Source organism: Mesocricetus auratus, unplaced genomic scaffold, assembly GCF_017639785.1.
Source record: "Mesocricetus auratus isolate SY011 unplaced genomic scaffold, BCM_Maur_2.0 Super-Scaffold_100676, whole genome shotgun sequence".
Lineage (NCBI taxonomy): Eukaryota > Metazoa > Chordata > Mammalia > Rodentia > Cricetidae > Mesocricetus > Mesocricetus auratus.
Window position 1 is genome coordinate 147,468,940 of NW_024429266.1, and position 23,927 is coordinate 147,492,866.

Here is a 23,927-nt window from a genome sequence, read left to right on the forward strand (position 1 = left end):
ACAAACACTCACTGATACAGAACCAATTAGATACTGCCACTGATTCAGCTGCCTTCATCCAGTCGCTCTGCCCAGGGGTGAGGAGCACCAGCCTCAAGCTGCCTGCGCTGCTGCTACCACCCAGGAGAGCATGAGAGCAAGAGAGAGCATGGCTCTCTCCCTCAGCTCTTAAACTGTCATGCAGGCAGACAAGACCATGCCCTGGGGGCTTGATGCCCCCAAAGTCATTGGCTAAACCAGATTGAAATCGTACAATACTTTCTTGTTCAAGTTTTCTGTTTGTTTGAGACAGGCTCTCATGTGTCTCAGGCTGGCCTCAAACTCACTATGTGGCTGAGGATGATCTTGAACTGGTCCACAGCCTGAGCCCTATCTTGTATTAGGCGTTAGAATGCTTGTGACTCCCTTTGAAGTGCCTCTCACAGGGATGTCTGAGAGTAGGGGAGGGAGGATGCAGGCTTCCAATCACATATGGTCTTTCTGAGACCAGTGGCCATCTAGAGAGAGCCTGAACTATCTCACCAGCACGAACTCAGGTGCGCTCAAAGGAAGCTCATTATGTATAACCAGGGGTGTTCCTGCCAGTCAGGAGTCAGGGTTGCCGGACCAGGACCCAGCAAAGACCAAATATAACGCACCTCAGGTCTTTTTCTGTTCTGAATGGCTGTCACCCTTTGCTCTCCCTGCAAATCCTTCCCACCTCATGCACTGAGTTTGCTTTTGAGACAAAGTCTAACTATGTGGCCCTGGCTACTCTAGAACTCACTTATGTAGACCAGGCTGGCCTCGAACTCATAGAGATCCTCCTGCCTCTGCCTCTCAAGTGCTACCTCGAGCCTAATGGAAATCCAAGGTCAATATTGTGTGTCTTCCCATTCTCTTTCCACCTTTATTGAAAAAGTATTTCTCGCTGAACCCAGCACTCACTGATTCAACTAGGCAGGCTGACTAGAAAGTTCTAAGGATCTTCCTGCTTCTACCTCCCCAACGCTGTGACTACAGGCACATGCTGCCACGCCCAGTTTTTAATGTGGGTGCTGGGGATCCAAACCCCTGTCTTCATGCTTGTGTGGCAAGCACTTTACTGACTGAACCACCTCCTTGGTCTTCTATAAGGTTGGTGCTCCCCTTCCTAGGTGCCTGTCTCAGACTCCATTGACAAGGATTGGGGAGTATGTGACTCTGAGGTAGAGGGTGGTGTGTAGGGTGCTGAGGGGGGCAGGGGCAGAGAGGAAGAAGGCTGTTGGGCTCTTGGCCTCTGGTACTCTAAGAGGAGGGGCCAGTGGTGTGGTGACACTGGGTTTCTGCAGAGTCAGAAGGGAGGAGGCAGGGCTGGGGAGTTGTCATGACCTCCTCAGGAGAACATAAATCAGTTGTCTCAGCTCGCACTGCTGCTGACTCACAGGGCAGACCTTTGGGAACCAGTGGCAGGAGCAGCACAAGAGGATGAAGGAGGCAGCGTTCACCAGAGATGTGGCTATGTTCTGCAAAGACAACCAGTGTGTCTCCCTACAGTCCCGAGGTGAGGACACTTAGGGTTCCTGCCTGTACCCTGCCCTCTGAGCCCACCCTTGACAGTCAGAGACTCAACTCATCCTCACCTTGGTCCCTTAGCAAACAGGTCAGGGCAGAATAAATGGGTCAACAGACACCCAGGACTCGAGAGCCCCAACCTCTACATGGAACCTTCAAGAGCCCCTCCACTGGGTATAGTAACCCTATGGGAGAAGGGTGCATTTTGAGTTCAGATGGGCCCAGGTTTAAACCCCAGTTTTGTAGAATGCCTACCCCCTGTGTCCTCTGGGGCTGGTGGTTTCTGAGGTCATTTTTGGGTGCACCCTTGCCCCTTAACCACAGTCCCTAGAAGGCAAGGACACCCGTGATGACAGTTCAAGCGCTGTGAAGGCTCTGGGCTAGATTGCTTCACTTGGCCAGGTTTGTTAGCAAGACTGGGACCTGGAGGTCTGCTATGTGTCTCCTTCACATCTCCCTCCCTCCTTTGCTGTCTTCTTCCTTTCTGATCACACGTCTGTAGCCAGGCCTTCTAGGCAGGTTTGTGTCTAGGATACCACTACAACCTTTGTGGGGTGTGAGCCCCTGGTCTTTGTCTGTTGCCTTGTCCACTACAACTTTTGTGGGGTGTGAGCCCTCGTCTTTGTTGCTTTGTCTACTACAACCTTTGTGGGGTGTGAGCCCCCGATCCTTGTGTGTTGCCTTGTCTACTACAACCTTTGTGGGGTGTGAGCCCCCCGATCCTTGTCTGTTGCCTTGTCCACTGAGAATGTTTCCTTTTCCTGCAACTCCCCTGGGAGAAGGATGGTGGGTGTTCTCATCTCTAAAGGACAAGCCAGAGGGGCTGTGTCAGACAGTGACAGTCCAAGCCCTCCCAGCGCTCACCTCCACAGGCCTTTGCTTCTTCCCTGTAGGCCTGAACTCTATACCATCTGCTCCCAGGATGCTGAGACATGCCCAGGCCATCTTGACACTCATGGCTGTGTTCTTTTCCCTCCTGGCTCTTTTTCTGGTGGGTAAGTTCTCAGGTGACTTGAGCCACCTCCAACTCTCCTTTCTGTGAAGAGGTCCCAAGGGACCCAAAGGGTTGTCCTCTAGACATATATGCTCTCTGAAGCAACAATTTACCACAAATCCAGGCCCAGATCTGGAGCCCATTGTGCTGTGAAATGGCTCAAGAGAATGGAGGCTATCCAGGGAAACTGTGCGGGGGTGGCCTTTGGTGCCCCTTCCTCTTTCTGGACCCTAGCTATTGTGGGTCTGCCTGTCATGTCAGAGCCACGGATTGAGCTGACCAAGGAATGGTTATCTCAGCTTTACAGCCTTGGAGACACGAGCAGAATGAAGATCATTCCTCCCAACTCTTGCCTCTGAGAAACCACTCTGCTGAACAGGAGCCCTACAGTGAGTATTCAGTGAGGACAGGGCTGGGGAGCCGGGCACTGGGGAGCAGGAGCTCTACAGTGAGTATTCACAGCGAGGACAGGCCTGGGGAGCAGGAGCTCTACAGTGAGTTTTCACAGCGAGGACAGGGCTGGGGCTGGGGAGCCGGGCACTGGGAAGCAGGAGCTCTACAGTGAGTATTCACAGTGAGGACAGGGCTGGGGAGCCGGGCACTGGGGAGCAGGAGCTCTACAGTGAGTTTTCACAGTGAGGACAGGCCTGGGGAGCAGGAGCTCTACAGTGAGTATTCACAGTGAGGACAGGCCTGGGGAGCAGGAGCTCTACAGTGAGTTTTCACAGCGAGGACAGGGCTGGGGCTGGGGAGCCGGGCACTGGGGAGCAGGAGCTCTACAGTGAGTATTCACAGTGAGGACAGGGCTGGGGAGTCGGGCTCTGGGGAGCAGAGCTCTACAGTGAGTATTCACAGTGAGGACAGGGCTGGGGAGCAGGAGCTCTACAGTGAGTATTCACAGTGAGGACAGGCCTGGGGAGCAGGAGCTCTACAGTGAGTATTCACAGTGAGGACAGGGCTGGGGAGCAGGAGCTCTACAGTGAGTTTTCACAGCGAGGACAGGGCTGGGGCTGGGGAGCCGGGCACTGGGGAGCAGGAGCTCTACAGTGAGTATTCACAGTGAGGACAGAGCTGGGGAGTCGGGCTCTGGGGAGCAGAGCTCTACAGTGAGTATTCACAGTGAGGACAGGGCTGGGGAGTCGGGCTCTGGGGAGCAGAGCTCTACAGTGAGTATTCACAGTGAGGACAGGGCTGGGGAGCAGAGCTCTACAGTGAGTATTCAGTGAGGACAGGCCTGGGGAGCCAGGCATTGGGCTCAGCTTCTATTGCCACATCCCTGTTCCACCTCCCGCCCTCCTGAAAGAAAATCATTTGAACTTATTTTTGATACAGGGTCTCATGTAGTCCAGGTTGACTTCAAATTAAAAAGAAAAGCTAAGGATGAGCCTAGACTTCTGATCCTCCTGCCCCACCTCTCTGGTCCTGGGATTACAGGTGTGTGACACTATGCCCAGATTATGTGGTCCTGGGGACTGAACCCATAGTCTTTTTGCTTTGTTTTTTGTTTTTTGAGGCAGAGTTTATCTGTATTACTTTGGAGTCTGTCCTGGTACTCGCTCTGTAGACCAGGCTGGCCTCGAACCCACAGAGATCTGCCTGCCTCCGCCTCCTGAGTGCTGGAATTAAAGGCATGTGCCACCAACGCTCAACTTGAACCCATAATCTTGTGCAAACTAAGCAAGTATTCTACCAATGAGCTATATCCCCAAGCCCCAAATTATTGTGTTTTAAGCACAGCTTTATTGAGCTATAGGAGGTGTGAATGTTGGACACACACTTAAAACCTACAATCTGATAAGCCCTGGTGATGGAGTGTCCCTGAAACCATCTCTGCGGGTCAAGGGGAGGAGCCAACCATCACCAGCCGCCACCCTGGGTTTGCTTGCAGTCCTGATGATCCCTTCCATTCCCTCCCTCCATTCAAGCTCAGGTCATGACTAAAGAGCAATTTATTTATAGAGGTTCATACAGAAAGGGATTAAAAAAAATCATGTTCTGTTTCAGTTACATGATCTGAGAAAAATGTTCTGAGCATTGCTGGGAACTGAACCTAGGCCAGAGCTTCATTTTTTCCTACTCTTCATGTGTATGCAGCAGCCAGCAGGCTCTTCATCCACTTTGTTTTTAGGTCTGCATCCTTGGGCAGTCCATCCCCAGAGTCTAGGAAGCAACAGGTCCTAGGGCTGCTCTAGGACCACTCAGAGCTGCGTGTGGAGGTTTCTCTAATGTGTCACACCACTGCAACAAGCTCATTACAAAAGCAGCTTAAGGAAGTGTTTGCTGTGGCTCAGTTTGAAGGCACAGTTTACCATGGCCAGAAGGTGGAAGGCATGAAGCAGGAGTTTGAGGTGGTTGATCACATTTGCATCAACAGTCAGGAAGCAGAGACCCTGACACCGGTGCTCAGATCTTGCTCTTTTCATTCAGTCTAGGACCCCCAGCCCATGGGACGGCACAGCCCACATTCAGGGTGGGTCATCCCATCTCAGTCAAAACTCTCTGAACATTATCTTATAGTCACACCCAGAGTTTTGTCTTCTGGGTGATTATAGATACTTCCAAGTTGACAGTGTTAACTATCATAACCCAAAATAGTAAGGAACGTTCTGATTTACCATCTGAACTTCCTTACATAATGGGTTTCTATAGGCACCCCGTTTCCTCTTTTCAGATCATCCCCACCCTAGCAGCACGGCAGAAAAGCAAGAGGCTACATGGAGGTTTAGGGGCTATGTGGAGAATTCTAGCACTTTGCACAAGGATGTAGAGATGCTGAAGTACAGACTGGACAATGTTAGTTCTCAGGTCCGGTTGCTCGGAGACCATCTGGAGGATGCCAGTGCTGACATCCAGCAGGCAAAAGATGTGCTAAGGGACTCTGGTTCCTTGGCTGTGGAGACCCAGGCACTGAGAAACTCCTTGGAGTTGGCCAGTGCTGATATCCATAGTCTGAGAGGAGATTTGGAAAAGGCAAATGCCATGACTACCCACACCCAAGGCCTCTTAAAAAGCAGTGCAGAAAACACCAGTGCTGAACTCCACATGCTGGGCAAAGGCCTGGAGGAAGCCCAGACTGAGATCCAGGCATTGAGAGGAAGTCTTCAGAGTTCAAATGACCTCAGCTCCCAGACCCAGAGCTTTCTCCAGCGCAGTGTGGACAGCACTACTGCTGAGATCAAGGCCATGAGAGACCATCTGGACAGGGCTGGTGATGAAATGAGCTCATTAAAGAGAGATCTGAAAACAGTCACTGCTCAGACTCAAAAGGCCAACGGCCACCTGGAACAGACAGATGCCCAGATCCAGGTGTTAAAAGCTGAGCTGAAAAGCACCAGTTCCTTAACTTCCCATATGGAGGCGGTCAGTGGTCAACTGAAAGATGCCAGCAGAGAGTTACAGACCCTGAGAGGAGACTTGGGGGATATCGCAGCTCTGAAATCCAAGATCCAGATGCTACAGAGCAATCTGCAGAAGGCTGAGGCAGAGGTGCAGAATTTGAAAACAGATTTGGAGGCTACCAGAACTCTCACTGCCAAGATTCAGGAGGAACAGAGTCGCCTGGGGGCCCTGCAGCAAGCTTTGACTTCACAGGGGCAGGTGCAGAGGACACAAAGTAAGTGAGGGACGTGTGTGCGTACGTGTGTGTGTGTGAATCTAGGGAGGGGCAGCCTCTGGGGAAGATGATGGCCTCTGACCCTTTAGCCTCTGAAGATTAGGACTGTAGGAAAAGCTAATAGGTGATTCTGGTAGCAGTTAGGCTCACAGCCATGCCTTGAACTTTCCTCCTCCTCCTCTCCCTCCTCTTCTGTGTGTGTAATATATGTACAAATTATGTATGAGTGCACATGAGTATAGAGGCCATATTGTCTACCTCAATCTCTCCCACTCAACCTGTTTTATCATCTAGCTATTATCTATCTGTCTCTGTCTGTCTGTCTATCTATCTGTCTATCTATCTGTCTGTCTATCTGTCTGTCTGTCTGTCTGTCTATCTGTCTATCTATCTATCTATCTATCTATCTGTCTGTCTGTCTGTCTATCTATCTATCTATCCATCCATCTTTGAGACAGTCTCTTATTCCTAAGGATGTCTTTAAACTTGCTATCTAACCATGGATGTCCTTGAACTTCTTTTTCTCCATGAGTTCTGGCCCAGAAGTGCCCCACTATGTCTGGTTTATGCAGTATTGTGGCCAGAATGCAGCCCTTTCTGTATAATAGGCTAGCACTCTACCCACCGAGCTACATCCGCAGCCCTTCCCACCTTACCCTTGGAGACAATGTTTCTCACCAATTCCATTAAGCTGACTGGCTAAAGAGTTTATGAGACCTGCTTGACTTTACCTCCCAACACTGAGATTATAGGCTCACCATGCAGCACACTGGACTTTTATGTGGGTGCTGGGAGTTGAACTAAGTCCTCATGCTGGAGCATCAGGCACATAATTGATTGAGCCATATCCCAAGCCCTTGAACTTTTTCTTTATATGTAGGGTCTCTGTTAGACCAGCTTCCAGATGCCATATCGAGGAAGCACTGTATACCCCAAAGCAGGCATCTGTAAAGAGTGCTGATGGGTGCCAAATCTGAGGCTTCCCAGGAGTGACAGAGATACCTAGGTGTTTTGTAAGGCAGTTTCTAGGCTGGGGAAATGGGACTAGGATGTAGTGTCCCAGCCCTGAGCACTGAGCATTGTGAATGGCCAAGGCTTGTGATCATCCGAGGTCAGACCTGGTACAGAAGGGGCTAGCTTTGGGACATCACTGACACTTCCTCCTGACCTGTGTTCTAGATGAACTTCTCCGGCTGATCCTGCAGGGCTGGAAGGTCTTCCATGGAAACTTGTATTACTTTTCTCATGAGGAGAAGTCATGGCATGAGGCTGAGGAGTTCTGTGTGTCCCAGGGAGCACACCTGGCGTCGGTGACGTCTCAGGAAGAACAGGTCAGAGCTGCGGGCCTGGGCAGGCCGAGGGGTGATGTATGGTTAGGGACATACAAACAGCCTTTTGTCCTCCTAATGGGTGGTGGAGTTCCTCATGTCCCCATGAGGCAGGAACAAATATTTCCTGAGTTCCCAAGAGAACTCTGTACTGAGGTCAAGCGTCGCCAGCTACTGCCACCTGCTCAGGGAAGGAGGAAGACCTGGGGAGGACCAGGACCCAGCAGATGTCAGCAGGAAGGGAATGAAAAGACACCACTCTTCAGTCTAGGGATGCACCTGTCGTGCTCTCTCAGCTCCTGCCAGCCTTCCTGTTTGGGCATCAGTCTGGATTGAAATATCCAGTGGCCGTGGAAGGCTGGTGAAAAGGAGACGCTGGCCTCTGGGAGCTTGGCTCACCCCTAAACATCTGAGGACTCTCAAAGGAAACATAGGGCCTTCTGGAAGGAACTCACTAGGCTAACAGAGGACTATGCAAGGTTCGGTTTGGTTCAACTTGCAGGACTGTCCATTCTTTGCCGGTCTCCCAGGACTTGTTACAGCTCAGCTAAGAATAAACTAGGATTAAAAACAACTGTCCCAGCAAAGCCACACCCCTTCTCAAGGTTGGAGGCTATTTAAGACAGTGAATAAGGGGGAAGTTGAGCTTCTCCAGAGGGACCTACCTGCTGCTCTAGATATTGGATAAGCCATGGAAGGTTCTGGAAGCTCCTGCACTAGAAGAGCTTCCTGCTTAGGGGTCAGGGAAGGTGACGGTCCAGAGAGTCAGTTCCTCACATCCCTACCTTCTTTACAAGGCATTCCTGGTAAAGTCTACAAGTACCGTGTACCATTGGATTGGGCTCACTGACCGGGGCCTGGAGGGCAACTGGAGATGGGTAGATGGGACACCATTCAATCCTGCCCTGAGCAATGGGTGAGTCTAACTTCTGCCTAGTACTGTCTGGGCACTGTCTTGGGTAGGCTTTGCTGACCTGTGTGTCTGGTCCTGCCCAATGAGTGTTAGGTGTGTGTGTGTGTGTGTGTGTGTGTGTGTGTGTGTGTGTGAGAGAGAGAGAGAGAGAGAGAGAGAGAGGCATATGTGATGTGCACATTCAGTGTATATGTGTGTTTATCTATGTGATATATGTGGTGTGATGTAATGAGTGTGGCATGTATGATGTGTGATGTGCAATGTTTGTGATGTGCGATATGGCACGTGGTATGTGTACCTAAAAGGCCAAGAGAACAATAGAACAGCATTGGCAAAGGACAGACCCTGGGGCTGGCAGGCCAGTTGCCTTCCTGTTTTTCTGATTTCATCTGCCCATTTGTTTGCTGCCTACTTGGCCCTTGCCCTTCGACGGAGAGCCTCCGAGTGTGAGTTCTGTGTAGGATGCCCCTGCAGATGCTGGATCATCAGTAACAGAGGGAGGGTGGCCTCAGCAGGGCCCCTCTGAGGGCTCCTCTGGTCCCAGTCCTGTCCCCATGCTGATGTCTCTCTTTATGCGTGGGAGAGGGATCTTGCTTTCTCTAGCAGAGCAAAGTCATGTTGCTTTCAGGTTTTGGGGGAAAAATCAGCCTGACAACTGGAGATATTCGAGTGGAGAGGTTGAAGACTGTGTCCACATGAAGCAACAATGGAATGACATGATCTGTGGGGCTGTCTACCCCTGGGTATGCAAGAAATCCACAGGTCAGGCTGCGGCTTGAATGGACCAGAGCTGACTTTTTCCTTCTTGAGACTCCCAGAGCCTTGGACTCACTTCAGGGCTTCACATGCACTGCCCCATTGCTTAACCATTTAAATAACATGCTGGCTTCCTGTGGCCCCTCCAGCAAGATGGCTCCTTAAAGATAAGCCCTCCCTGCACGCTTGTGTCCCCTGGCACCGCAATAGGCTTGCCCAGCCAGGTCCTCAATAAACAGTCATTGAATGGACAGAACTTGGCACTTGTTTGGCCCTGAGGCTGCCTTCACACATCTGGACTGGCCCTCCTTCCCCCAGGCTCCTTCTGTCTCTGCAGGCAAACTTTCCAAGGCTGTGCAGACAGCAGTGGGGGGTCCACAATAACAGCGGGGGGCCTTCTTAAGTCACCCCAGATGTTCCATGGCTTTCGCCTGGGTGCAGACAGGGTCCTGTTTCTCTCCCTTGTCTGCTCCACTCTCTCATTCATCTCATTAATTTTTACAGGGATTCTATGTTCTGCTCACCTTAGGATGGGAACCTGGGTAGCTTTCTGTTGGTGCCTGTGGGACACTCTACCCATGCACAAGGAATCCCATGCAGGTTTTTGGCTCTCGTATGTCTGTCATCTATCTGTCTGTCTCTTCTCTGGCTTCTCGTACTCTGCCCACAAGTTGCAATGAGCTCTCTTTCCCCAATGTGGGTAGACTGCCATACCTTGGTTAATACTCTCCTCCCTGCTCTGTGAAGAATCTTCAGAAAGAAAGCATTGGAGGCTGCAAGCTCCCCATCTGCTTCCCAGCTCCCTAACTTGGCCCAAAGTTTTAGTCTGCTTGTTGTTCAGTACTTGGAAACAGTGGTTTCCTGTATGTTAGTATGATGAGTTTTTTAGTTGTTTACAGCAAAAGGGCTCCTCCAGCTATGTCCAGAAGTAGAAATCTTGGGGCTGGAGAAATGGCTCTGTGGTTAAGAGTGAGTACTGCCCTTGTAGGGAACATTAGTTCAGTTTCCAGCACTCTTGTCAGGAAGCAACTGCTTGTAACTTCAGCTCCAGAGGGTCTGATGCCCTCTTGTGGCCTCTGTGGGCACCTGCACGCATGCACACATAACCCCTATGCAGATGCATGCATAAACACATAATTAAAAATAAAGTAAATATTAAAAGAGAAGTGAAATATGCTAGATTTGTTATATTTTGACTGAATGGAATTTAATCTTGTTCATACTCATTTTAGCATCTTTTTTATTTCTTCTTCCTCCTTTCTTCGTGTGTGTGTGTGTGTGTGTGTGTGTGTGTGTGTAGTCTTAGGAGCCAAGTGGCTCCATGTTTAATTTTATTATTGTTGAAAATTCATGCAACATATTCTGATCATGGTTCCCTTTCCGCATTTCCTCCCAGATCATCCCCATCTTTCCACCTACTCAACTCCATGCCTTCTCTCTCTCTTCTATGCAAGCCATTTATTTGAAATGCCAACTACATGTAGGGTAAAGACAGTGTTACATGCTTATTAGTAACAGTAGAAAAAGAGAACCAGTGAGAACCTCTGTACAACTGTGATGGCCCTCAAAAGATAAATGCATTGTTTCTAATGCTTCACACAGACAAGTTCAAGTTTGGAGGCACCTAAATAAAAGTATACTATATATATGTAAACAAGTTTCATAAAGTTCTGGTTATGCAGGTTGTAGAAAACACTTGCATAGGTCATGAAATCAGTTTAAGAAAGATTTCTGAGTCTTTAGCATTGCAGGCACCTGACTTTACTAATAACAGAAATTCGATGATGGAGGCCAGATGTGGCACATACGTGGTGAGGGGAGCTCAGGAACCTCGGGTTTTCAACTTCCCCACCTAAGAGCAGAATTCCCTAGGGCTCCCCCAGAGCATTTCGGATCTCAGAGCTCATACAGACACACAAATAGGGGAAGTTATTTCCAAGACAAAAAATCGAAAGCAGTTATTCTATAGAAATGGCAGCAACATTATAATATCCTGAATATGGAAGATTGGTAAAGTCATGGATACATTTTTTTAGGGAAAACAAAATCAAAAGACTTTTCCAGACTATTACCACATGACAACTAGTACAACCGATGGGACAAAATAACTTACACTTCACAGAGCACTGTTCACACAACAGTGTTGAGAGAAGACAGTAAAACACATCTAGGAAATGCACAATGGCTCTTAGCAAGGTCATCTGAATGAGGCTTTAAAGTAACTACATGGTAGACATAGTGACCAGGAATAACACCTATCACTGTGGCATTAATAGTCTATTGACTACAAAGAGCTTAACCCAGCCCTAAGAAAGACACAAATGCCTTATCGTTGTAAAACAATGCCCCTATGCAAATCTCCTGAAGTGTATTTTTCCCTTAAAAGGCAAGTTCAGTATTATGAAGACACATCTCCTTTATTGTAGACACTGGGAATGTTGATCCTTCAATTTCAGAGAATGCTCCTGAGGTCAACCTCAGCCCAGCTGGCATCACATGGCATTCACTGGCTTCCATTATGTTCTGCAGCATCAGTTTCATTCAAATGTGCCCATTGCTAGAACTTCAACAAGTAATGAAAGAAAATGTAATGACAAATGTTAAAAAACCAGACAGAAAACTCCTAAAACCAAAGAGGACAGCCAATGAGGAAGTAAAAATCAAGAATTAAGTTTAGTTACTGCAGAAGCACAGAAAGATAAATATAATCAGCACAGTAAGCCCTAAAAGCCCAACAGGTCACTAAAACACCAATCAAGTTTGGACCTGGGGGCTGCATGCAGAAGTAAAGCCAGGGGGGTAAAAAGGGAAGTGGTGTATCGGAATTTAAGGACCTATGTTTTGGATGATTTTAGTTTTTCTCCTTAGGAGCCACAGGTGACTTTAAATGTAAGCTATTTTTCAAAATTACAAAACTAAAACAAAAATACTAGAGAGGGATCAACAGCATCTTGAGAACCTAAGCACTGGTTCTCCAGCCTCAGCACCCAGAAGGGCTGGAATGATGATTGTCCAAATGGCCTGATTGTCCCTGGCTTCAAAAGGAGATCTGGGGTTTTTATAAGTTGGTTCTTACTAAATTTCTATACTAATAAAATGCTAGTTCCTCTGGCTTTTTTTCTTTTTGTTTTTGCATTAGATCCTGCCCTGGAACTCACTCTGTGGACCAGGCTGGCATTGAACTCACAGAGATCCACCTGCCTCTTGCCTCACATAACACTTTCCTTGTGAACAGGTTACCAATATTAATAGGTTAATACCATAATTCTAGTATGATTATTAACAATGGACACACAACTGGTTAAATTGTTTAAATTACAATTCTCACAACTTCAGTCCTATCAAGGGACAAGAAAATGTTTTTGTGGTAGGTGAGGTATGAATAACTCCATAATTCTGAACCTTTTCTTTTCCCTCTTCCAAAATCCAATTCACTTCTGCTAACGACTTTCAAAAATATGTTGAGCTGTTCCAGTCCCCAAGTACCGAACACCAGTAGCAAAACCTTTATTCCCACTCCTCCTCATCAGTTTTTTTTGGGAGTGGGCTCTTCAATACCTCCAATTTGGTTTTCAGACCAGTCTAGTGCATGTTTCTGAATCCCAGTGATATTTTACCAAGAGGGGCTTCAGCCACACACTGCCTCCACCATAGCTTCTATTGCTTCAACAAGTGTCCTTCCCACAGAGGGAAGACCTCTGAGGCACCTGTTCTCCAGGCCTTCTCTTCCAACAGCAGATGAGCACTATCCTGGCAAAGGCGACCTCCTCATCCCAAGATCTAGTGTGGAAAAACAGCCACACACTCAGTCACAGACTCATTTTTGGAAAACAGATAGGCGCTCCTCAGTGGGATCCAGAATAATTAAAACTCAGAGAGGTCTGGGAAATTGGTGCAGCAAGTCTAAAGTCTATCAAGAAGCTGAGAATCATTAACTGCCACTATGATCTCCTTCCCTTCCCAGACTGCAGGATGTAATATTGGAGGATCGGGGCATAGGTTCAGGAAATCTGACTCCAACTCTTCTGGGGAGCACCAGCAGCCACAACATCATCAGGGCCAGCACCCACTTCAAGCACTCAGGCAGGCATCAAGCTTCATTTTCTTCCTGTGAGAAAACACAAACACGCCCTCAACTCCATATCAAAACAGGGCCCGTTCTAAATCCAGTGCAAGGATCCTTCCATTTCACCTAAGCAAAGGTTGCTCAAGTGCCATCACACCAAAATCTATCCACGTCAGATTGCTCACAGGCATCCACATTCAATAAATTAAAAATAAGGAGGGCGTGACTTAATGCATCATGTGGTGACTGAGGATAGAACTCTCCATTTTTTTAAAAGTTGCACCTTGAGACTGCCATGGGCTCGTGCAACAATGCCTTGTCCTTGAGGATTATAAGGAATGCCTGTTTTTTGCTCCATTTTCCATTGGGAAGATAATTGCTGAAATGCTTTACTAATATATCTGGATCCACTATCCATTTTTATAGTTTTAGCAATCCCCAACTATGAAAAACATTTTAAGCTTAAGCTATCACGTGCTTGGTGGCTTCCCCAATTTGTGCAGTGGCCATCAAGAGCCCTGAGTAGGTATTGATTGTCACATGCACATATTTTAATTTGCCAAATTCTGCAACATGAGTAACATCCATTTGCCATAAATGATTATGAAGGAGACCTCAAAGATTTACCCCCAAGGGAGGCACAGGCAAATACTGCAGGCAAACATCACATAGTTTAACAATTAGTGAACAACTTCCCTGGTGAGGCCAAGTTTTCTTAAACTTCTGCTATTCTGATGATGAAGGGCATGTGACTACTGAACCTGTTCTACCTGGAAAAAGACTACCATTTGTGTTAATTTATCAGCTGATGCATTACCATCAGCTATAGGGCCAGGAAGATAGGAATGAGCCCTAATAAGACCTACAAAGCATAGCAACTTTCTTTGATGAATGACATCTTGAATTTGATGAAACAGCATCCTAACATGACCATTACTAGATCCAATACAGGGAACAGTCTCTATAGCTTGATGGGCTCTAGAAATATATAGATATAGACAATCAGTATACAAAGTAAACAAACTATACAAAAAGCTGAAAAACCATAGCTACAGCTCGTAATTCTACTTTCTGACCGGAGTCTGGAGCATTTTGTATTACATAATCTTTACCATTAATAACATAAGCAACTTTTTCATTGGAGGAACCATCAGTAAAAACCAGCACAGCATCTCTTATGGGATTTTTCATCACAACTTTAGGAAATACAAAGGAATGCACTTGGGCAAATTGCAACAATTGATCAGCTAGTAAATGATTATCAATTTGGCCCAAAAATTGAGCAAAAGCAATCGCCCAAGAATCATTATTTTGAAACAACCAATCAACTTGATGTTTAGCATGAAGAACATTGCTCAAACTTGGTTCTCTACCAAAATATCACCTATATTTTATCCGGCTGTACTAAGCAAGCTATTGCTTAAAGGAGTCCACATGGAGCGGCCCCTCCAGTGGCATGAAGGATTTTGTTTCACCTTTAACCGTTTCAGGAGGATATAACTTCTGCCACTCAGGGTACCAATCCAAACTGTCCCATATAAGCGCTCACAGACTAAGTGCATCTACTGGGACCCCTCCAGGACCACACTCATCATAATGCTGTTGGATTTTCACTCCAATTCCCCCATGTGTCTGTGTCCAATGTCTTGTGCTCAGGAAGCTAAGGGCACACCTGCTCTACAAACTCCAAAATTTCTGTACTCGTTGCTGCCCTGCTTTAGCTTCTCTGGCCTTTAAAATATCTTTAAGCAGATGTGTAACCATCTGACTACTATTACTCAGTTTTACTCCTGAACTACTCACCGCACTTCTGCTTTACTGTTATCTGAGTGCTCCGTTCACCCGCTGAGTCCTTCACTTAGTCCCGTTTTCAGGTTCCGCACAAGGGCGGCTCCATTTGTCAGGACCAGCCGACTTGTTGAATGCGGCTGTAAAGAGGAGCGAGGATTGAGAAACAAAGTCAAAAGACAGAAGATAGAGAGTAGGGAGGGCTCTCAGTGAATACTGCGGCAGCCCCAAATTTATTTCTCATAGCCCTTTTATACCCAAAGCAAAAGGGGAAGGCAAAAAAAACTTCCTTACCATGATACATGGAACAAATAAGCGTAATTACCTCTTTAATCCTGAAAACATCTAGTGACCACACCCTAAGTCAAACATCCTGTTATTTGGCCTTGAGGATAAGTTTGAACTCTCTGACCTTAAGTCAAGATGGAACAGTCACGTGGGCTCCCTGCTTTTCTGGGGTGATACCTACTTGTTCATGATGGATAATTTTTTTTGATATGTTCTTGGATTTGGTTTCTAAGTATTTTATTGAGTATTTTTGTATGTTCTATGTTCACAAGGGAAATTGTTCTGCAATTTTCTTTGTTGGGTTTTTGAATGGTTTAGATATCAGGGTAATGATGGCTTCATAAAAAGATTTAGGCAATGTCCCTTCTGTTTTTATTTTTGGAGTAATTTGAGGAGTATTGATGCTAATTCTTCTTTGAAGGTGTGGTAGTGCGACCCCTGGGAAGGGACCCCCGACCCTCGGGGGTGAGGTGATGAGGGTCGCTACTAATTTAGTGGGCCTTCACGAGCAGATCCGATCTGGAAAGTGAACTTCAAGAGGTTAATGGAATCAGGCTCAAGACAACGTTCGCTGATCAAGAGCCTTTATTTTTTGGGGCGCGCTGGAACTTATAGAGGAAGGACCTCAGGGGGTGGTACAAGCATGTCAATCAAGTCTCAATTCAAATATACACCAAATACGGTAAAGACAAAGCTGTAATTTTCCATCAGTCATTAGTTACATTCCACAAATGCTTGTCAGCGTAAGTCAGGTGCAGGAATTAGGGAGGGGTAGGGAGTGTACAACAGAACGCTATAATCTTTTGTTTAACAAAGACAATTACTCTGTAAGGGTACTTCCCCCTGGCTAGGCGGGTGGGCTGCACTGTGTAAATTTAACTTTTATGGTTAGCCTTTTCCTTTGTCTCAGGGCATGTGTGCTCGCAGTCACATAGGCAGAAGGCCAAGAAACGGTTGACAGACTCCATTTTGTTCAAGGTTCTAGCAGTCCCCAACATGGTAGAATTCTGCCCTGAATCCATCTGTCCCTGGGCTTTTTTGTCATTGTTGTTGGGAGACCTTTAATTACTGCTTATGGGTGTGTTTAAAATAATTTAACTTTGGTTAGGTCATATGTATTATGTATAAAGAAATGTACTCGTTTCTTTTTTGTTTCTTAGTTTTGTACTGATAGCACTGCATTTCTTTCAGCACTTTTCCAGTTAAGTCATAACCCATTTGTTTCTACCCTTTCAAAAAGCCAACTTCAAGGACCATATTCATGAGACCGTTTCTGATTTCATTCCGATGGACTCTTCCTATACTGGAATCACAGTGTTTTAGTTATTGTAATTAGCTATTTGTGTGTTTATGTGAGGTGTGGTCTATGCAAACATGCTTGCACGCTATGTGTATGTCAGGGGAACTCTTCTGTCACTCTTTGTTCCTCAAGACCAGGTCTGTCACTAAAGCTGGGACTTGCAAATCACTCCTAAGTGGATTTCAAAGGCTATCAAAATTCTAATAAAGTTTTTATTATTTTGAGACATGAAAGAAAAATAAAGTTACAGGGACCTTGGTAGGGACAGGAGCCTCTCACCCAGGAGTCTGGTTGAAGTCTTTTGCCAGGGTAGTTGAGAATGAAGGAATGGAACATAATTATCATTTGCTTAAGACCTCCCTGCCCTGTACTCTTGCATTCTCTAGAAATCCCATCAAAATTCTCTTGATAGTGAAAGGACATGTTTAATCCCCCTAGTGGAAGCTTAGTGACTCCTAGCTCTGTTTATCAGCCTGGAATCCATCCAAGCCACCCTGTAATCTCACTTACCAAAAAGGCAAAGGGAAAAGTAACATTTTAGTCATCCCTTGAGGTGTAACGTGAGCCACCACTTATTTATAACTCTTTGTTGAGGAGTCCATATTCACACATGGGTATGTTTCATCCCATGCCCCTCCCCCCCACCGTGTCTCTTCTTTTAATTCCTGTGCTTACAAATCTATGCTGAAAAATGTCATTTAATAGATGGCAATTCCCTTTTTGAGACACTCATGCCAATGTATTTCTTAGTTTTAATAAACCCAATTCTGTTCTCCACTGGCTCACCCTGACATGGCTTTCTGTATCGAAGCCACAAATCCTGGTTTTATCAGAGATGAATCCCTAAAAAATGAAGGGACCTCCTCAGGTTGCTGCAGATGACTGTGGCTTCGGTCCCTCCTGCTGTTAATGGTATTTTAACACAATAGGCAGGACTAGTCATCTTTGAGAGAGGAGGTATCATTGAAGTTTTGAACAGTCATGGTTTTTTCTTTTGAAGCAGGTATCACGTATAATCCAAGGCTGGCCTCAAACATTTCCTTCCTTGGCCTCCTGAGGACTGGAATTGTAGACATGTGCCACTACACTTGGCTATGGTGTTCTTTTAATATTCTGCTGGATGTAATTTCTAATAGTTCATCTGTCTATATTTCACATCTGCAGCCATAGTAAGATGGCTTGCTTATCTGTCTCTGTGCACATATGGTTTACAATGATATTTGAATTAAAATAATTATTCACAATTTTATACATATGTGTATATATAATATACTTTGATTATATCTCCCCCTCCCATTATCCTTTCTTATCTCTTTTCCATTCAATAGCTTCCTCTCTTCCCCCAATTCTGTAATTTTAAATTAAGGTTGCTTGCATGCACATAGATGTGGAGTTCTTTCCTGGATCAGGGGCAGCCACAGTCCTGAAGAACAATGGCTTCCCATTCTCCAGCAGCCATTAGCTGTCAAGAGCTCCTCAGAAATGTGTAGGACATTGTAAACCCTCTCCCTTCTGTCGCGTCTGCTGCGCGGCCTGTGTCCGAGAACGTGCGGAGGGTGTCGGGGATTGACAACACAGAGACTCGTTCAACGATGTAAAGAAAACTTTAAGCAGGCCCCAAAAAGGTTCAAGAAAACTTCCTAAGAAAAGCTCCCACCAGAGAAGCTTCTGCTCTCTCTTCTCCCCTGGCTGGTTCTGCCCTGACTCCAGAAAACTGATCTGGGTGTGGCAGAAGAGGTGGTTAGTCTTTGGACAAGGTCGAGGTCAGGGTAGTTTCTGCGGGCAGGCCTTTTCCAGGAACTTAATGCCCCCAGGCATTGTATTGTTTTTAGTATACATTGTCTTACAGCTGCCTACTCCCAGGCAGAAGGGGAAGTGGGTCTCTGCTCAAGGTCTGGTGTTCCCACAATTCACCCCTTTTTATTTTTTAAATGAGGCACTCCTGGCTTAGGTCAAGTAGGGTCACCCTCCCTTTCCCGTCCTTGGGGGACCTTGAACCCCTGTCTTAGGCGGGAGGGGTCTTCCCCACAGGTGGCCCGTCATCAGAGCACCCCAACTTTAAATCATCTGTAACCAACCTTCATGGCTATCGGGATTGCCATGGGCTAGGCTAAGCAATACTTGGTTACGGATCTCTTGCCTCTGGAACAAGGCACGTTTGAGCTCGGCATAAAGCCAGAATGCCTACCGCCATTGCCACCATTCCCAGGACCCCCATTGACATAGCGCCTCTCCATCACCGTACCCATCACCAGATCTGGGCCATAACATTCTACCAGCCTTCATCTGTTACAAGGGTAACATGTACGTGATTTACATTCTGTTACAAGGGTAACCTGCATGTGACTTAGATTTACAATTTGATAAAGTTTACAATTGTTCCAAGATCTGCTCAGGAAAGCATTTAGAAAGTGCACTTGCACAGATACATTAGGTACAATCATTGATGTTACACATGTAGCATTATAAAAAATATGAACAATAGGCTTGTTGCACTATCCACAGAGCACCAATTTGTTCCTGTGGTGATGCAGTTTGTTGATTCAACGTCAGCTGATTATGCGACTTGAGTCAAAGTCTCCTTTTTGTCGCATTAGGACAAGTTGTATCTCTCTAGAAAAATACACTGGCCTAGTCGTGATTCCAGAAACAGGAACCATCAAGTCTGATATTTCAAGTGACCATGTCCTGTTCAATTACTTAAAAGAGGCTTTTGCCCCTCATCACAGTCCATACCAATGTCCAAGTGTTTTAAATGGGTCCTTTTTTCTCTGTTGGCTTCACGATGAAAACTCATGGGTCCGGAAGGTTGATGCAGCAGGTCTGTTGAGAAACTGGAAATCTGGAACCGACTGTTTTCTTTCTTTCTTGGGCTCTAGATTCGATGACATCAAGGTTCAGGAACACTGATTTAGGAGATCTCACTCAAACTGGCTTAGGTAGGCTCTCATGGTCTCAGGTCCAGTTTTTCTCTGCTCCATGCTGAAGCTTTTATTCTTTTCCTACAAGAAAACACAAACACGCCCTCGACCCCAAATTAGGGTCTTCTCCACTGTTTAGTGCATGGATGTCTCCATTTGACCTGAGCAATGGTTGTTCAAGTTCCATCATGCCAGAATCTGTCTGAAGCTCACTGGCATTCACATTATAAAATTTTTAAATGAGGAGTGTATTATTTGATGAGTCATGTGGGGACTGGGGACATTATTCCCCCTTTTTTATTTTCTAAAAAAATTTTTTTGAACTGTTGAAGCTGGACCATAATAGTAGAAGGATTTGTCTACCCTCCTTGGTTGACTATCTAGGTAAATTGGGATTATTACTTAGATTATTTGTAGATGCCCATTAAAAAGGACATATCCATTAAATATTTCCCAAAAACTTCTGAAAATCACTCAAAGATTGTAAACTATAATGTGTCCAAATAACTTGTGAAAATTATTTGAAGTCTGTGAGCAGTCTTTCCCAATCTAACCTGTAGAGCTCTCACTAGCTGACAAGGCCTCATTTGCATCTTAAATTTTTCTGTAAAAACATTAACAGACTGGCTGGATGTTCCTTTTGTCTATATTTAAAGCAATCTAGGTAGCTTCTTAACTATTTTTGAAGGGATTTAAGTATCCTTTTAATCATATAAGCAGTTCACACTCATGCATTCACAATCACATTTCATACATACCGGTGTGGCCACACCATACATTCAGAACATACATGCATCTTTCAGTCATCCTTTTTCCCTAGGTCATGATTAGTCTGTTGCAATGAAGCTTCCTTAATTGAAATCTATGTAAAAGAACAACTCCAGCCAATCCTTGAACTAAGAGGTTAAAAAGTCCTGTATGTTCTCTATCATTCCTCCATTTGAGCTACAGTCATGGGGTACAGCTGTACCTACTCCTTGTAACTCTGTAGATGTGAGGTGGAGAGGCCAAGCTTTTGGCCATAAGTTTTTAGAGATGACTCACAAAATAGAACTTAAAGGTAAACAAAATTTTCCATTCTATATACCTTTGTCTTTTTCTTTTTCTTTACTTAATACCAGTACCTTTTTACTGTTACAAATTTTTTGTTTCACCCATTTTTTTTTAAATCAGGGTTTCTCTGTATTGTTTGAGGCTGTCAGTCCAGCCTGGCCTCGAACTCACAGAGATACGCCTGCCTCTGCCTCCCTAAGTGCTGGGATTAAAGGCGTGTGCCACCACTGCCCAGCTTGTTACCAATTTTTTTTTCTGTATTATTTGGAAGCTGTCTTGGAACTTGCTCTGTAAACCAGGCTGGCCTTGAACTCAAGAGATCTGCCTGCCTGTGTCTCCCGAGTACTGGGATTAAAGGCGTGTGCCGCCAACGCCCGGCTATTCACCCATTTTCAATCCAACTTTCAACCCAGGATATTCCCTCATGCAAAAAGCCTTAAGATTTACACAATCCACCCTCCAATTGAGGGCAATCTCTGGGTTCCCCTTTTTCCCCCCCCCGACCTTAGTGTCAGGCTAAGGCCTAGAGATTTAATCCAATACCCCCCTCCAACTGAGGGCAATCTCTCAGGGTCCCCTTACTTTCCTGACCTTTGTCAGGCGAAGGCCTGGAGATTTAATCCGGTACCCCTAGCTTGGTACCCCTTTTTAACACATCCACATAGCCTCACTGGCTAGCCTTTTAGATCTCTCAGTTCCCCTTTACTTTCCTGACCTCAGTGGATCAGGCGAAAGACTGGAGATTTTTTATTTTATTTCTTATTTTACCCGTTTTTCTTTTCTTTTTTTTTTCTTTTTTCTTTTTTTTTTTTTTTGAGACTGGGTTTCTCTCTATCCTTTTGGAGGCTGTCCTGGAACTTGCTCTATAGACCAGGATGGCCTCATTCCTTCCTATCTCTGCCTCCGAGTGTTGGAATTAAAGGCGTATGCCACCAACACCCGGCTCTCTGAATATCATAGCAAACATCCTCCCAATCTGGGACATTTAAGCCTTCCCCACTAATGAACCATGGGCTCCCTCGTTCAATCCATTTTAAAAAGCCTGCCATGGTTGTAGTCCCCTGTTCTTCAAGCAACTTTTTTACGTGATACTGTAATTTAAACTTCCAGGGACTATCTCCCATTGTTTCTTTTCCTATTTTCCTCCATCTGTCCCTAGCTGGCAAAAGGGACGACCCCATCCACTTACCTCACTTTCACGATCTCGGTAGGACCTCCAATTGTCGCGTCTGCTGCGCGGCCTGTGTCCGAGAACGTGCGGAGGGTGTCGGGGATTGACAACACAGAGACTCGTTCAACGATGTAAAGAAAACTTTAAGCAGGCCCCAAAAAGGTTCAAGAAAACTTCCTAAGAAAAGCTCCCACCAGAGAAGCTTCTGCTCTCTCTTCTCCCCTGGCTGGTTCTGCCCTGACTCCAGAAAACTGATCTGGGCGTGGCAGAAGAGGTGGTTAGTCTTTGGACAAGGTCGAGGTCAGGGTAGTTTCTGCGGGCAGGCCTTTTCCAGGAACTTAATGCCCCCAGGCATTGTATTGTTTTTAGTATACATTGTCTTACAGCTGCCTACTCCCAGGCAGAAGGGGAAGTGGGTCTCTGCTCAAGGTCTGGTGTTCCCACACCCTTCTATGCTAGAATGCTGAATAGCTTGATCCTGTGCAGATCTCGTGCAGATAGCCATGGCTGCTGTCAGTTCATGAGTACAGTGGTCTTGCCAATTATGGAAGACAGTATTTCACAGCACCCTCCCCATTCTCTGACTCTTAGATTCTCTCCAGTCCCTCTTCCCCATGTTCCCCGAGCCTTGGCATGGTTGGGAGTGGTGGTGGTGATACAGATGCTTGGTTGAGGCCTGAGGACTCAGTAGTCACTTCCCAGTAGCTGTTATATTTTTCTTGTATGCACTTCCATTCTTTGTTTTCGGGCTTTCCTAGTTTCATAGCAGCAGAAACCAGTATTAAATAATGTTCTGCTTTGGGGAAATTTTCTGAGCATATGAACAATTTTTAAAACTCCTTTTTAAAATTTAAATGAGAAGCAAGCTTGTTTTGCATGTCAATCCCAGTTCCCTCTCCCTCCCCTGTCCCTCACTGACCCCATCCCATCCCCTTTCTGCTCCCCAGGAAGGGTGAGACCTTCCATAGGGGATCTTCAAAGTCTGTCACATCATTTGGGGCACCTGTGTGTCTAGGCTGAGAGAGGATCCCTCTATGTGGAATGGGCTCCCAAAGTTCACTCATAGAGTAGGGATAAATACTGATCCACTGATCCCATAGATTGCCGAGGTCTTCTAACTGACACGCATGGTCAGGGGGTCTGGATCAGTCCTATGCAGGTTTCTCAGCTATCAGTCTAGTAGGGTTCATGAGTTTCCCCTTGTTCAGATCAGCTGTTTCTGTGGGTTTCTCCAGTCTGGTCTTGACCCCTTTGCTCATTACTCCTCTCTCTCTGGAACTGGATTCCAGGAGTTCAGCTCAGTGTTTAGCTGTGGGTGTCTGCTTCTGCTTCCATCAGCTACTGGATTAAGGCTCTAGGATGGCATATAAAGTAGTCATCCATCTCATTATCCGGGAAGGACGTTTAAGGTAGCCTCTCCACTACGGCTTAGATTGTTAGTTGGGGTCATCCTTGTATATCTCTGAACATTTCCCTAGTGCCATAATTCTCTTTAAACCTATAATGGCTTCCTATATTATGGTATCTCTTTTCTTGCTCTCCTCTATTTTTCTCCCGACTCAAAAGCTTCCTGCTCCCTCATGTCCTCCTCCCCCTCCCCCATGCTCCAAATTTGCTCAGGAGATCTTGTCTCTTTCCCTTTCTCCAGGGGACCATGTATGTTTCTCTTAGGGTCCTCCTTGTTTCCTAGCTTCTTTGTGTGGATTGGTAATCCTTTGCTCTATGTCTAATATCCATATATGAAGTAGTACACCATGTTTGTCTTTTTGTGACTGGGTTACCTCACTCAGGATGGTTTCATCTAGTTCTATCCATTTGCCTGTAAATTTCATTTTTCTTTTTTTGCTGAGTAGTACTCCATTGTGTAAATATACCACATTTTCTTTGTCCATTCTTCAGTTGAGGGGCATCTTGGCTGCTTCCAGATTCTGGCTATTACAAATAATGCTGCTATGAACATAGTGGAACAGACATCCTTGCTGTGTGAATGTGAATCTTTTGGGTATATGCCAAAAATGGAATTGTTGGATCTTGTGGTAGACTGATTCCCATTTTTCTGAGGAACTGCCATACTGCTTTCCAAAGTGGCTGTATGAGTTGGCACTCCTACCAGCAGTGGAGGAGTGTTCTCCTTTCTCCACATCCTCTCCAGCATAAACTGTCATTGATGTTTTTGATTTTAGCTATTCTGACAGGAGCAAGA

At 45.9% G+C, this 23,927-nt stretch overlaps 1 protein-coding gene across 1 annotated transcript; it reads left to right on the forward strand.

The window, feature by feature from the left end:
- Positions 1-1,417: 1,417 nt before the first annotated feature.
- Clec4f (C-type lectin domain family 4 member F) lies at positions 1,418-9,388 on the forward strand. Its single transcript, XM_013114123.3, has 7 exons — positions 1,418-1,522; positions 2,427-2,528; positions 2,827-2,916; positions 5,199-6,140; positions 7,320-7,471; positions 8,266-8,384; positions 9,010-9,388. Exons 1-7 carry the CDS (start codon positions 1,447-1,449, stop codon positions 9,158-9,160), a joined length of 1,632 nt encoding a protein of 543 aa, XP_012969577.1. The 5' UTR covers positions 1,418-1,446; the 3' UTR covers positions 9,161-9,388.
- The last annotated feature ends 14,539 nt before the right edge of the window (positions 9,389-23,927 follow it).